Genomic DNA, 13289 nt, shown 5'->3' on the forward strand with positions numbered 1-13289 from the left:
ATTGCTAGTTGTCTCCACGAAATGGTATCCATGGTACAGTAATGGCTTCATTGCGAAACTTCTTACGTACCACACTAACGTCAAGGTCAATGTTCTAAAAACAAACCTCACAAGCGAAACATCACTAATCACTGCAGACCACAGCAAACTGCAAAACCCAACACCAATCTCTAACATGTACAGCAAAAAAAAGAGCACGATGCAGATTATACAAATCAATATCGAGAACAGAGACACCAACATTGTGACCCACAACTATTAACAGATATAAGTTCCTTAATACACTCCGGTTAATCTGTTATTATCTCAAACCCTTCGAGCCCCATGTTGGGCGCCAAAAAGGACTGTTGTGGTTTAACCTCAGTCGGCAACTGAGCACCACGCAGCCGCTTGCTCACTCCCCCTGCCCGCGGTGGGATGGGGGAGAGAATTGGAAGAGCACAAGTGACAAAAACTCGTGGGTTGAGATAAAAACAGTTTAATAATTGAAATAAAGTAATAATAATAATAATGTAATAATAATAACAATAATACACAAAGCAAGTGATGCACAGTACAATTGCTCACCACCCGCCGACCGATGCCCAGCCAGTCCCCGAGCAGCGGCCCCCCCCGGCCAGCTTTCCCCAGTTTATGTACTGAGCATGACGTCACATGGTATGGAATGTTTCTTTGGCCAGTTTGGCTGTGCCCCCTCCCAGCTTCTTGTGCACCTCCAGCCTTCTCAGTTGGTAGAGCATGGGAAGCTGAAAAGTCCTTGGCTAGTGTAAGCATTACCTAGCAACAACTAAAACATCGGTGCCTTATCAACTTTGTTCTCATCCTAAATCCAAAACACAGCACTGTACCAGCTACTAGGAAGGAAATTAACTCTCTCCCTGCCGAAACCGGGACAAACACATATGTAGTAAATGGAAGAAAATTGCCAGAGAGGTCAGGCATTGTTTTAAATTTGGGTTTTAGGTCTTGTTATTCTTTAGTAGTTATTTCTGACTGTCAATAGATATCCAGCTTTCCTAAAAAAGGTAATAATGAAAAACGTCCTGCCACGTTTTAACAGAAAAGATGATACAGAAAAAGAATTGACTGCTGCTTAAAAAAAACCCAACAAATTTTTTTTTTTGTTGCTGTCAAAGGAACTGGTGTCCTTAGAATAGCTTCATTTCTTTACATGCTTTCAAGTGCCAGTCCATGTATTTACTGCAGCTTGTTCCGTTGCTGCTGCTCAAAATACTTCTTTTCCTCCTCATTCTTAGATGAACTGGTGACTGGTTTCTACTCAGAGAAATTAGAAGTGTCTCCTGTGTCACTGAAACAGACCTTCCTACCAGGAAGGAACCTGTATGCATTAAAAACCAGGTCATCACTTGATATTTGCAGTTAATATTCTCTCAGGAAGTCTGCTGAGAAGTGAATTTGCCATGGAGACTGGTCTTTTGGGGTAAGTAGATGGTGCATGTTTTCTGAATAAATTGGGGCATCAGCACTGAATAAAAGACAGTTGGCAAATGCTAGTATTGCCAAAAACAACAACAGAGTCTGTTTGGTTTCAGCCTTTCTAGTGAGCTATGGGTGTAAGCGAAGATGTGCCAGAAGATTTTATCCAGCTCAAGTCTGAAAAGCTCTCTGCAGATGGTCAGAGCTGGTCATTTCACCATACTGTGAGGCAGCATCTCTGTTCATTGTTGAGGTTAATGTTTCTGAGCTGGATCTCTGAGTGTGTTAATAGTCTAATAAATGGAACCTAGATTGTCCACACCCCAAACTCGTGCTTCTCAAATAAATAAATTCTTGGACTGAACCCAGGACGTTTAGAAAACACATTCTGAATTATTTAGAACAAGAGCATGGCAGCTCTTAAACAGTTGCATTGGGACAAGGTGGTGAGAAGCTTCCCTGCTGGTGTGGCTATCCTAGGGCTGAACAGAACAGCAGCTCTGGAGTACAGGACTGCTTGGGAGCTATTCTCTCATCCCCTTGGACACAGCGTATTCAAGGTGGGAAGTGGGATGTTGTGGCTATGCAAACCACAGGTCCACACCTGTATGAAAGCTGCTGTAACTCAGACCTTGGTTGAAAGAAAAGTATTATTTTACCCATGGGCTGGTGAAGGTCAAGGCTGATGGCTCTGTCCTGTTGCTTTACGTACATGGTACAGATCTTGAAACCCCTTTGTGCTCAAACCTTAGTGCCACTGGGCTCCTAAATACTGAGCACATAAACGTTGCATAGGCAAATGCAATAATAGCACCTTAGCAATTACCACAGAAGATGTCCCAGCCTTGGGCATTACAGATTACAGACTTGTGTAATCTGTAGACTAAATTCTTCCTTGTATATTATAGATTTCTCTTGTTCAAAGAATCTCTTTACACAGACATGATTAGGGGAGGTAATTTATGTTTGCACAGTGCTGACCTTGGCCGTAGTGGGAGATCCTGGGTTTTACTCAGTATTTATTGGTGCTTTTGGTTGATAACTCATTTGTGTTTAGGTACTACGAGAAAAAATTTTGAAGGGAAAAAAGTGATTCACTTAGAGTATGAAGTGTATACTTCAATGGCAGAGACCGAAATAAAGAAAATCTGCAGAGATGTTAGACAGAAATGGCCATCAGTCAAACATATTGCAGTACACCATAGACTTGGGTATGTATGGCCAGACCACATCCTTCTGCAAGTGGAATATTAATCCTTGTCTGGTGCATGGTTGTGCTTACATAGTTGCAGGATGTGCAGGAGTCTATATAAACTGTAATGCAGTAAAGCTGGCTGCAGGATCAAGCTCTCACTGCACAGCTAAGTTTCAGAAATAGTCTTTTTCAAAATGTGTGTTTTGGTAGTATTTGCTGGAATCCATATTTAGACTGCAGGAACCTTGATGCTGGTGTGATGGTTTGAAAGTGGGGAGAAGGGATTGAGATCTCATTGCTGGGAAGGGGATGCTGTTGTTTTTTTGCTGTTTTTTTAAAGACATGAAGTTGGCACCACTTTGTTTTTTCTTCTCTCTTTCCATTGAGGTGCCACAGAATGTTGGTTTCTTATTGTCAGATTTATGTCAAATTATGCCATAGGGAACCTGAAAGCTTAGACTATGGGGAGGGGGAGAGGCATGGTAATTGCCAGCCATGTTTGTAGGAGAACCTCCTGTTGTTCCTTGAGTCTTGGATAAGCATTTTCTGGTGGGTTTAAAACATGGAATACTAGTGTCTGACATACTCTTGACCCTTCACTGTTCATCAGATTTCTCACTGAAACTAGCAGGATTTGCAGAGTGTGTTGCAAATGCTTGTTTCCTTTTCTCTCAGCAGAAGGAACTTAGGAGGTGATCGCAAAGGGTAATATTAGCTCTGAGGGGTAGTTTCCTTAGATTTCCTCTATAGTCAACAGAGAGAACAATTCTCTCAAGGGCAGCTCAAAGCATTTAAGCTTAGATTTTTCCTCTGAGCTGTTTGCCAGAGGAGTCTTAGTATAGAAGGAGGGTTGGGAGGCAGCTTTTGGGAATACTACCCTTGTGAGGAGCAAAACAAAACCTTGTGCTACTTCTATTAACTAAGTTTGGAAAAAACAACACACCAAACAGGAAAAATTTCATAATTTGAAATCAGAATTTGTCAAAATTTAAGTTTCATTGCAAAATCTGCATAGTTTGAGGCACTTAATTTCTTCTTTCACAAATTCTTGTGCAAACTGAGATGACTTCTCAGGTTTTCAGATAAGAACTGGCCGTTCCTGACTTGTTACTGTTCATTATTAAGCTAGCTTCCAGTGAGTTTCCTATGCATTGTTGCAAGTTAGCAATTTTCTCCTCTTAATTCCATAGACTTTATTTAAAAAAAAGAGTAGAAGAAAAAAGCCTATGGCTGGTGGGTTTATTTATTCTAAAGCATGGAATTCTCACATCTGGTAATGATTTTGGTTGTGGTTTTCTTTCTTTTTAAAAGTGTATAATCTTTTGGACATGGCTTGACACTTGCTCAGTATGAATGAGTCAGGAGAGCGTGTAGCCAGAATACTGACGTGACATGGCCACAACTTTTGTGTGCTCTTGATGTTAAGCATTAGCTAAAGCTGCTGTTGTTCCTCTTCTCTCCCTAGTCTGGTTCCAATAACTGAAGCAAGTGTAATTATTTCAGTCTCCTCTCCATACAGAGCAGAATCCCTTGAAGCTGTAATGTACTGCATCAACACCTTAAAAGCGTCCGTCCCAATATGGAAAAAGGTATGTTTGGGACAAATTTGGTTCTAGGCCTGTGCCAGAGTCTTAGACGGCTGGGCTGGAGGCTGCTGCTGCTCTTAAGGGAAGGAGCTGAAGCATTATGGGCGGCAGTTGCTCCTGACGGAATGCCAATGTCTAGCACCAGTGAGTTTCTTCTAATGCAGCCAGGCCCATCTGTGGCAGGTAGGGCACCTGGGAGGCCCTCCCTTGCCTGTACCATCCAGCTCCTTTTCCTCTTAACTCCATCCTGGGGTCAAAGTGAAGGAGCCCTGAGCTCTCCTCTTTTGGGTGGCAAAAATTCAGTTCTGCGCAGGCTTGTGGAATAGCCTTGAGTCAGCTCTGCTTTGGACAGCGTTGCAGTTTGCAAGCATTTCTTGTCTTTCTGTTTTCTGCAACAGCACACAATGAAGGGATGTGCAGAGGTCCCAAAGCTAGTATGGGCACACAACAATGTGGAGAGACCAGCCCGGGTCTAGAAAGAGTCTCGTTGCATAACAACAGTGTTGCATGCAAGTAATGAGCATTACTCTGCCTTCTCTCCCAGGCAAAACTTGGCATGTGGTAACAGTGATGTTCTCCGCATTGCTCCACTTTTCTGATACCTCTTTCAGGAGACTGGAGTTCTGTGGTCTCAGAAAGAATAATCAGGGGCTCAAAACCCTGCTGAATTTGCTGCTTAGGACTGGACTGCGGCTGGGTAGTCCAGTCTGTCCTGAAGATGTAATACTTACTGTATTTTGGGTATTGTTGTAATTTTTATTTTTTTAATATTGACATTTTATATACACTTAAATACTCTCATTCCTAAATATGATGGTACAGTAGGTTAACATAGCAACATGTAAAAAGGGCAGTGTTTCAGACACGAGTGCTGTGTACTCTACAGCTTTTACATCATTTCTTCTAGATCTCTCCTGAAGTGACTTCAGCATAGATGGGCCCTTCTAAATGTAATGGGGTTCAGCCCAAGGTTCAGGATCTGCCCATATGTAAGTCAGTATGTTCTAAGGATGCTGTCCTCTTTTCTGTTTGCCGGCTAAGTGCTGTGTAGTCCTGTTGTGATCAGTAAATAACAGCAGGATGACTGTTGAGTTGTTTGGCCTGGCTTGTGGCTGTATGTAGCAGACTCCCACAATATTTCCCATTCTTTGTTTATATTTCCAGGAGATTTATGAGGACAAATATTCTTGGAAAGAAAACAAGGAATGCTTTTGGGCAAATTCAGAAAAATAACTGTGCTCTTTTTAAAATAAAGTGTTACTGTTCCTAATGAGCATAGTGGTTTAGCTTTGAGCTGTTTTTACAGAGAATCTATATGTTTTTAAGCAGTTGTAATAGACATTTCAATCTGAACAATTTAATTAGGACTGAATGAAATGAATGAGTAATAAGTAGGGTTTTTAAGTGTTCTTGACTCTCCTTTGAAATAATCTCTTTGTGCTTTTTAATATGGAGTCAGTTTTTAAAACAATCTTCCCTAAAATTCTTGGTTGCAAGGTATTTAGTCCTCTGTGATATATACTGCTTTAATGCCTTTATACCGGTAGTCTGTGTTCACTGTCTGCATGGGAGGTCACAACAGGACAATTGGATTTTTTTTTTTTTATCTTAAAATCCTGAGTTTAATTTTATATGAATGCAGAATCAGTTTGCAACCTTTATGCTATTTTGACATTCTTGTAGCATGAAAGCTACTTGAAGTAGATTAAACATTTTGGTACAGACAGAGAAGAAAATATAAACTATACCCCAGAGTTATTAACTGTTTATTAGTGGTTACTTTCCAGTAGCTGTGTCTCACAGAAACATTTTTACTGTGCAGCTGATATTACAAGTCCATTACATTAAAAAAATATGGACAGACCTTGATTCAAAGTTAGATCTAATACTCTACCAGCAACAAACTTGGATTAGCAATAACACGCAAACCTGTAACTACTTAATGATGTCTAGACATGATTAATATTGAAGGAGATTTTTTGGCTGTGTAATTGTATGGTGCTGCAGGAAAAAAAAGCTATTATTACAAAAAGGCAACTATAAGAATAAGTTTAATTAGTTTTAGTAGTTTGACTTTAGACAGGTTAGGATTCAAAGTCATCAAAATGGATTAGTTTTTCCAAAGGAAAGTGCATCTATTGAACTTTTTGCAGTTTATATATGTATTTATATTTGCATTTATGATTTTAATACAGTTTTTCTCTTGTTACTGTTTTGAAACCTAGTTAAAGAGAAAAAGACTGACATAGTATGCCTGTGCTTCCACTGGAAACAATGGGCTGCTCATCTGAGTAAGATAATTTTATTTATATTATTGTTCTGTGCCATGATAGTGTTTAGGTGCTAAAAGTTCAAAGTCCCATTGTGTATGGCATTTTTACTCATGCTGAGAGGCAATTTTATCTAGTTCTCATTATCAATGTAGACAAGATAGATATAAAGGAAGGGAAATGAGGTAAAGAGAAGTAAAATGATTTGCTCAAGCTTATATATCATTACATCACACAACACTTAAGCCTCAGCTGTATAATCCATTTCATTGTGTCTGCAGTAAAAAATCTACAAACAGCTTCTAGCTGCACAAAATAAAACCAGAAAATTAGGCAATGATCTTTTTTTCCCAGTGATCTCAGTCAGTTTTAATACTTAGTGATGGTTACTGTATCCGGCTTAAGTAAAACCCAGTGGAACACACAACTTCAAGCAGAAGCATGGTTAAACTGTGCTTATTAGCTTACTGATGCACTTTCCTCAATGGAAGTGAGCAAGTCCTTGCTCTGCAGGACAGCAGCTGCTCCTTGTGTGCATACACATACGCAGCCTCCAAACCATGTAGGCCCTGTTATCTAGGCAGATACTGAGCAAGTTCAAGGTTGAATTTTCCTTTGCTTTGGAGGTTGGAGAGAAGCCCTCTACTATTTGAATGTCATTTTTACTGGGAATTGTACAGAATCCTGAGTACAGATCACTTCCTCTGTCAAATAATTCTTTTTGTTTTTAGAGAAAAAAAAAAACCTAATATGCAAACTGTTTCCCATTTTTGGTGTTCATTTTTCCATGTTCATGTTTGCTGTTATCATGCAACTAATTAGTGTATTAATTTCACGAAAATAAATGCCTAATTTGCCTTGTGGTGGATGGTTTATGAATGAAGTAAAACCTATGCAGTGCTTGCATACTGGTGCTGTGCTTTGATACAGAAAACTAGTGGTATTTAGAACAGTTAAATTGTACTTGGTGCCCTATGATCAGGGGCAATTCCTGTGGATTCAGTGTGTTGCACTAGTGCCTCTCTAGTGCTGCAGCCTCCTGGTAGATTTCTCCAGGGTGACCTTAAGTGCACCTTCTCCATCAGCAATGCAGCTGGGAAGGAGGGTGCAGAAAAGAAGAGAAAGAATAATTGTGTACTTCCTCACAGTGACCAGGAACAATGAATGGAAGAGATGATGTACTGAGCCACAGCTGAGTGTTACAATGTGTGTACGCTGCCATGGTCAAAACAATGAAATGTCATTTTGTGTCCCTAGCTGTGCATGAGGCAAGTACTGCTTTGTTCTGGAACAATGATGTATCAGTATTGTGTAACTTTGGGTTCTTCAGCTGGCATCTAAAAGTGAAATGGAAAAGCCCCTAGGAGGGATGATGTGCATAATTAGAGGTAAAATGTATCGCACTGAAATTTAAATCCATACTCCAAGCTCGGTGTTCCGGCTCCCTCTGTAGGGCTACCCTCTCTGCTAGGGAGATATCTTAAGATAGCTGCCTAAGGCTATGTCTAGAAGTGCTTCCAAATTTCCAGGCCAGGGGATGAATCCCAGCTGCATCTGACTGCATGTCAAGGAACGATGTGGCTGCACATGTCCTGGTTTCTACACACACAGGACTAGGCTGCTGGATGAGGACTACCTTGTGTTCTGGTGAGGTCCATGAGTGGGATGATAGGCAGCTGCAGATCAATGTACAATGCAGTCCTAGCTTTCTGGGACGAGTCCAGCTGTTTCTCTGCCTTGGCAGGTTAATCCCACCCCTCTGTGGCTCTTCCAGCTGTGTCACAGCATGCTGCAGAGGTGGTGGCTCCAGGTACAGACAGATGTTCCCAGGAACAGATGCTGCAGACCAGAGGGTAAACGTGACTTGCGTAGAGATCTGCCAGATGAGTGGTGTTTGTGGGAGGGAAGTGCGTCTTCAGAGTGAGAATTTTTCCTTCTGAAAAGATGTCTTGGTCTTGGCTGGCAATATTTGAATACACTGATCCCTTTGTCTGGCAGAATGTCCATATATCAGCATTGCTTAAGAGTTTTCTGGCTCAAAATCTTTCATTTGTTCCATTCTCAAGAGAAGCTCAGCCTGATGCATACTATGAAAACAGTAACTGATGGAAGATTGTCATGAAATAAACTGGCGGCGGGGTTGTGTTATAAGGAACCTACCCAGGAGATGGCAGCCGAGAGATGGCTGTGCGGGAGGAGCGGCTCCCAGCCTGCCCGGCTTGCCCAGGTGCTGGCCATGCTGGGAAATACAGGTGCTGTATTTTCCCATAGCTGTTCAAGGAATTTGTAGTTTTATAGACTAACACATTCATTTGCTCCATCAAAAACATTAGAAAGAGGAAACTGCTAAAACTAATTATTAATGAAATGTAATGAAAGCAGACAATGCTAACCACCCCCCAAAGCTCTGAAAACTCAATCTTGAGCTCTTCCATTAAGTGTCCTTTGGAGGTACTTGAAGAGAGTTAAGAATAGACTGACGACTCTAAATCAGCAGTTTTTTTTTTTAATACCCGAGGCCTGTTTTTTAAAAAACAAACCAACCATGCAATTTGATCTTATCAAGTGTTACAAAAATTAGTATCCTGATGTATCTTTATAGCAGTTCTGTTTTAAATGTTCCATTTCTACTGCTTTAAGAGAAAGAGGCAAATACATTTTAAAAACTGCTAGCACACCAAAGCCGGTGATTGCCTATGAATAATTGATCATAAATGAGGGCAGAAAGGTTGACTTAAAAGATAGAACTCAACTTTTCTGAGGCTGTGAAAATTATGTACACTTTATTACCTTTAAAGGCAATAAAAAGTTGAGGCAATTAGCTATGGATTTTGAGATGCATTTTCATACCTTCATTTTCTTTAGTCTTTAATATGCAAACTTTTGTTGCACCTCAGTTTTGGATATAAAGGGTAATACACACAAGTCAGGATATAAGGAATCTGGCTTTCAATTCTGCAGAACGCTGAGATTTGGTGAAAGATGGAGTTTTATGCCTTAAGATTAGGGTCATCTGGTTCTGTATTATAGAAGTGCTAAAGTTGGTAGCTTGAAACTTTATGTACCACTGCTAAAATATGGAGGAGGTGAAAGGGAGAAAAAAAAAAAAAGAGGAAGCTCCGTGAAAGTGGCTAGTTTTCAGGTGGTAGTTACTGCCATGACTGTCTTCCTATTCACAGCCAAGTTCCTCCCCCCCTTCCTCCCCCACCGTACTCCTGCTGAAATGTTGCATTCGGTTTTCCAACGCATGGTGGGGAATAGCCAGAGCTGGTGTCAGGAGATGCTACTGCCAACCAATTCTGTACATAGTATAAAGTGCAGGGCATGGGGCTGGCAGAATATGGTGCAATTTTAGATGCCAGTGAAGATAACCTCATGTTTATAGGAAGGCCTGACCATGGTAAGGTTTTAACACCAACATAGCTGCACTCAGAGCTATCCAAATAGATATTTTGCACTAATGTGAACTGACTTATACTACAATATAGCTTACTGGTAGTGTTCTACTCATAACTATAACCTACAAGATTTTAAGCGCGGCTTCTTTGTATACCTAGCAGAGTCATCCCCTTAGGGTTTTCACTGTGTGCTACTGGAACAAAGACATATTTGGCCCCATTTTATATAGTGCTTTTTCAGTAGCATTTCTTCTCTTTAGGGTGCTGTTTAAAAATAAATGCTGTGTTCAGCAGTATTCTTGTTTTTATTGTAGTAATGCTGTTAGGCCCTCAGGTAGGCACCACAGAGATACAGTCCCTGCTCCCATAGAGCTTACATGCTAGCTTTCAGAAGTCAGTTTGATTATAAACTCTCTTGTAAATTCCAAATCTACACATAGGCTCATATGAAACTAACTCTGAGTTTGGACTTGATTCTAGTACTTCAAGAAGTCAGCAGCTAGATTCAAGACCAGAATCATATATAACTTGAGTTTGTTGAAGGTATTCCTGACTTCTCTTGCTGCAAGCACAAACAGAAGCACATGCTGAAGCTCAATATTTCAAAATATTATTTTACCTGTAACATGCTGTTTTTAAAAACTAAAACAAAAAAAACCCTTGTGCATAATACAAAATATACATAGTATTTTCAGCATTATTTGTAGCTGTGCCAACTTAAAAGTGCAATAAACTCACCCATTACAAAAACTGAATTAGCCATCTAAGTATTAATTGTAAAAGAAAAGTAAAACTAGCAACTTGAAGTAGTTAGGATACAAAACCTTACCCATTGCTATGCCTTCCCTTTATTTTGGGAAAAGTATTATGTCCAGGCTGGGAGGAAAATCCTGTTGTCTGGGACAAAATAAAACCCAGTGAAGACTGGTGAATTGAATCATTGCTGCCTAATTGATAAACTGTTAAATCCCCCAAGAAGTTGGATGTCAGATATTGACCACCTAAGGTGGAAGAAGGAAATCTGGTTGAATGCCTAAATTTCCTTGCAAGCAGCACCAGAAATGAAAGATGCTGCCATCTGCTCTGTTGTGAAATTCTCCCTCTGGCCTGGAGTGCATGACCCTAGTTATGTAGGAGCTTCCCACATGTATGGATGTAGGGTTTGTTTTCTTCCTCACAAGTTTATACAAGAATTGAGGCAGACAAATTTTTATCTTTATTGTTAGAGCATTTGCCCTCAGGGTTCATAATTACAAGTCAGGAGCTTATTCTTTAGATTTATGCAATTGCTACTTTTTTTTTTACTTTTTAAATAATTGTTTTGGTCACAAACTCAGCTGATGGCAACAATCTTGTTGACAATCTAGATTCTAATCTAGATTGTTTTTCACGGAATGTTAAAAAAAACCCACCCCAAAACATAACATTTCATAGATACAAAATAAAGCCCAGTGTAACAGTATTGGTAGTGCTTCTCAAGATGAAATTTGAAAACCAGTCATAACATTGCAGAGAACATGCTGTAAGCGGTTACGAAATTCATATTTTCTTCTCAGAGAGAAGGTTAAAAAGGTTTGCTGGTGCAAGTCATTTCTCTAAAACAATAAGGATGGAGCTAGTCAATGAAAAAATGAGTTTTCTTCTCCCAGTCTGGAAGCAGTATTCACCACACATTCATCATCAACTTAATAGAAAATGTCCTTTACACATATAGTACTTGTCAACTGAATTACAAACTGATGCTGTTCCACAATAATCTGAAATAAATTGTTTCACTCTGCAGTGGATCAGGAGAAGGGTTGCTGGCACAATATGTTACTGTAAACTCCAGACCTGCCAGTTCTAAGGGCTAAGTTTGTTTGAAAGGCAAAAATTTATAAGAAAAGGCACTATAAATCATTTTTTTAAAAAACAAACTGTCCTGCAGTTACTCTTATAATAAAGTAGAATCTGTAAAATATTTTAATCTATAAAAAAGACACTTTCATTAGAAATGTTTAAATGTAATTAAGCTTTAAGGCACTCCAGCTGAAGAACCGACTGGATCACAACTACTGTTGGTGGCTCAGATCTCCTCTCTTTATCCACATAACTCATGAGTTCTGTAATTTCATTGATATCTTCTAGATCCTGTGTCATTTTCTCATACTGTCTCTTGAAGAAGCCAAGCTGTGAGAAGTATTAAAATAACACCACATCACAGTCATTCATCAAGAGTTACATTTCTCAGCTAAGCTAAATAGCATGATGGTAGAAATGCACGTGTGCATGCACACACATATGGTGTTTGATTTGTAGGCAATTCCTAATTGTAAAATGAAAGGAGCTGGGCCTTAAACTCCTGCCTGGTGCAACTAAATGCCAGAACAGCAGTGCTGAGTAGCCAGTTATCTCCCTGCCAAGATACAGGCATCTTCAGGCTGCTTTAATGTGCCAAGGAGCCCTTCAAGCACCAATGCCCTGGCACACAGAAAAACTTTTCCCTCCCCTTAATCTAGGTATCCTTGGTAAATGATGTTTTGCCCTCACCCTTCTCTGTTCTCTTTTTGTCTGTTCAGTGTATATCCTATCTCCTTGCTTCTATTTCCCAGCTTTGCCCACCGGGAATATCATGGGAGTTCAGAGCCCAGCTGGGGAGTTGTGGAAGGAGGCAGGCAGTGTCAAAAGAAAAAAAAAAAATGCCACTGCCCCTGTTTTGAACCATTGGCAACTCATTTATCATCTTAATGTTGCCAATTTCTATGGGGACCCATTTTAGAATTTTGATTTTTAAAGCACTTCTAAATGCTCCCATCAAGGGTGTAATGCCAACGCAGTATTATTCTTACCACTAAACTGCATGTGCAGTTTTGTTCAGCACCAGAGAAGAGAGATTCCAAAGAAAATAGCCCAAATGTATTTATCCCTTTCTGCTTTTCTTTTTAAGAATAAACACCTACTTACTTTCCACAAAACAGCAACCAATACTAACAGCAAGAGGAGTCCAGCCAATATACTGCCAATCACAACACCAACTGGTATCAGCTTTCTCATCCAGCTTCATTATTGTAACTGGGATCTGAAAGCAGAGAGATTGTGCATTAGGTGTTAATGTTAACTGCATATAAAGTAGGATTTGTAAACCAAATACTTCACTAATCAAGAACAGCTGGACTGCACACATTCCAGGATCAATGATTGGAACACACCAGGCAATTACAGCCCTTTCACTGGTGTCCACAGGTACCTGGTTGCACCACCATGGCACATGGCAGTGCCAGTTAAGGATTAGGGGCCCTCATCACTCTTGGCCATACACAACAGGCAGAGAAGCAATCTCTTCCTGCCAGCTTTCTGCCCCTCCATTAACAGGAGGTCTTTCAGAGTTGTCCCCATAGTGCACAGATGCACCATCACTAGGTAA

The 13289-nt window shown here is 40.2% G+C and overlaps 2 protein-coding genes across 2 annotated transcripts in view; one reads left to right on the forward strand and one right to left on the reverse strand.

Moving 5' to 3' along the window:
• Positions 1 to 1568: 1568 nt before the first annotated feature.
• LOC143172136 (molybdopterin synthase catalytic subunit-like) lies at positions 1569 to 5451 on the forward strand. The gene is given in 5 exon segments (XM_076361387.1): positions 1569 to 1632; positions 1635 to 1682; positions 2492 to 2648; positions 4098 to 4221; positions 5383 to 5451. Coding segments are annotated over 5 exon segments (462 nt in total).
• Positions 5452 to 11893: 6442 nt separating this feature from the next.
• The window catches only part of LOC143172172 (integrin alpha-2-like), a 67771-nt gene continuing 66375 nt past the window's right edge, over positions 11894 to 13289 (reverse strand). The window contains 3 exon segments of the mRNA XM_076361425.1: positions 11894 to 12055; positions 12830 to 12908; positions 12910 to 12944. Coding sequence (XP_076217540.1) covers positions 11894 to 12055; positions 12830 to 12908; positions 12910 to 12944 — 276 coding nt within the window.

The sequence above is a fragment of the Aptenodytes patagonicus genome, chromosome W (genome assembly GCF_965638725.1).
Source record: "Aptenodytes patagonicus chromosome W, bAptPat1.pri.cur, whole genome shotgun sequence".
In the NCBI taxonomy this organism is placed as follows: domain Eukaryota; kingdom Metazoa; phylum Chordata; class Aves; order Sphenisciformes; family Spheniscidae; genus Aptenodytes; species Aptenodytes patagonicus.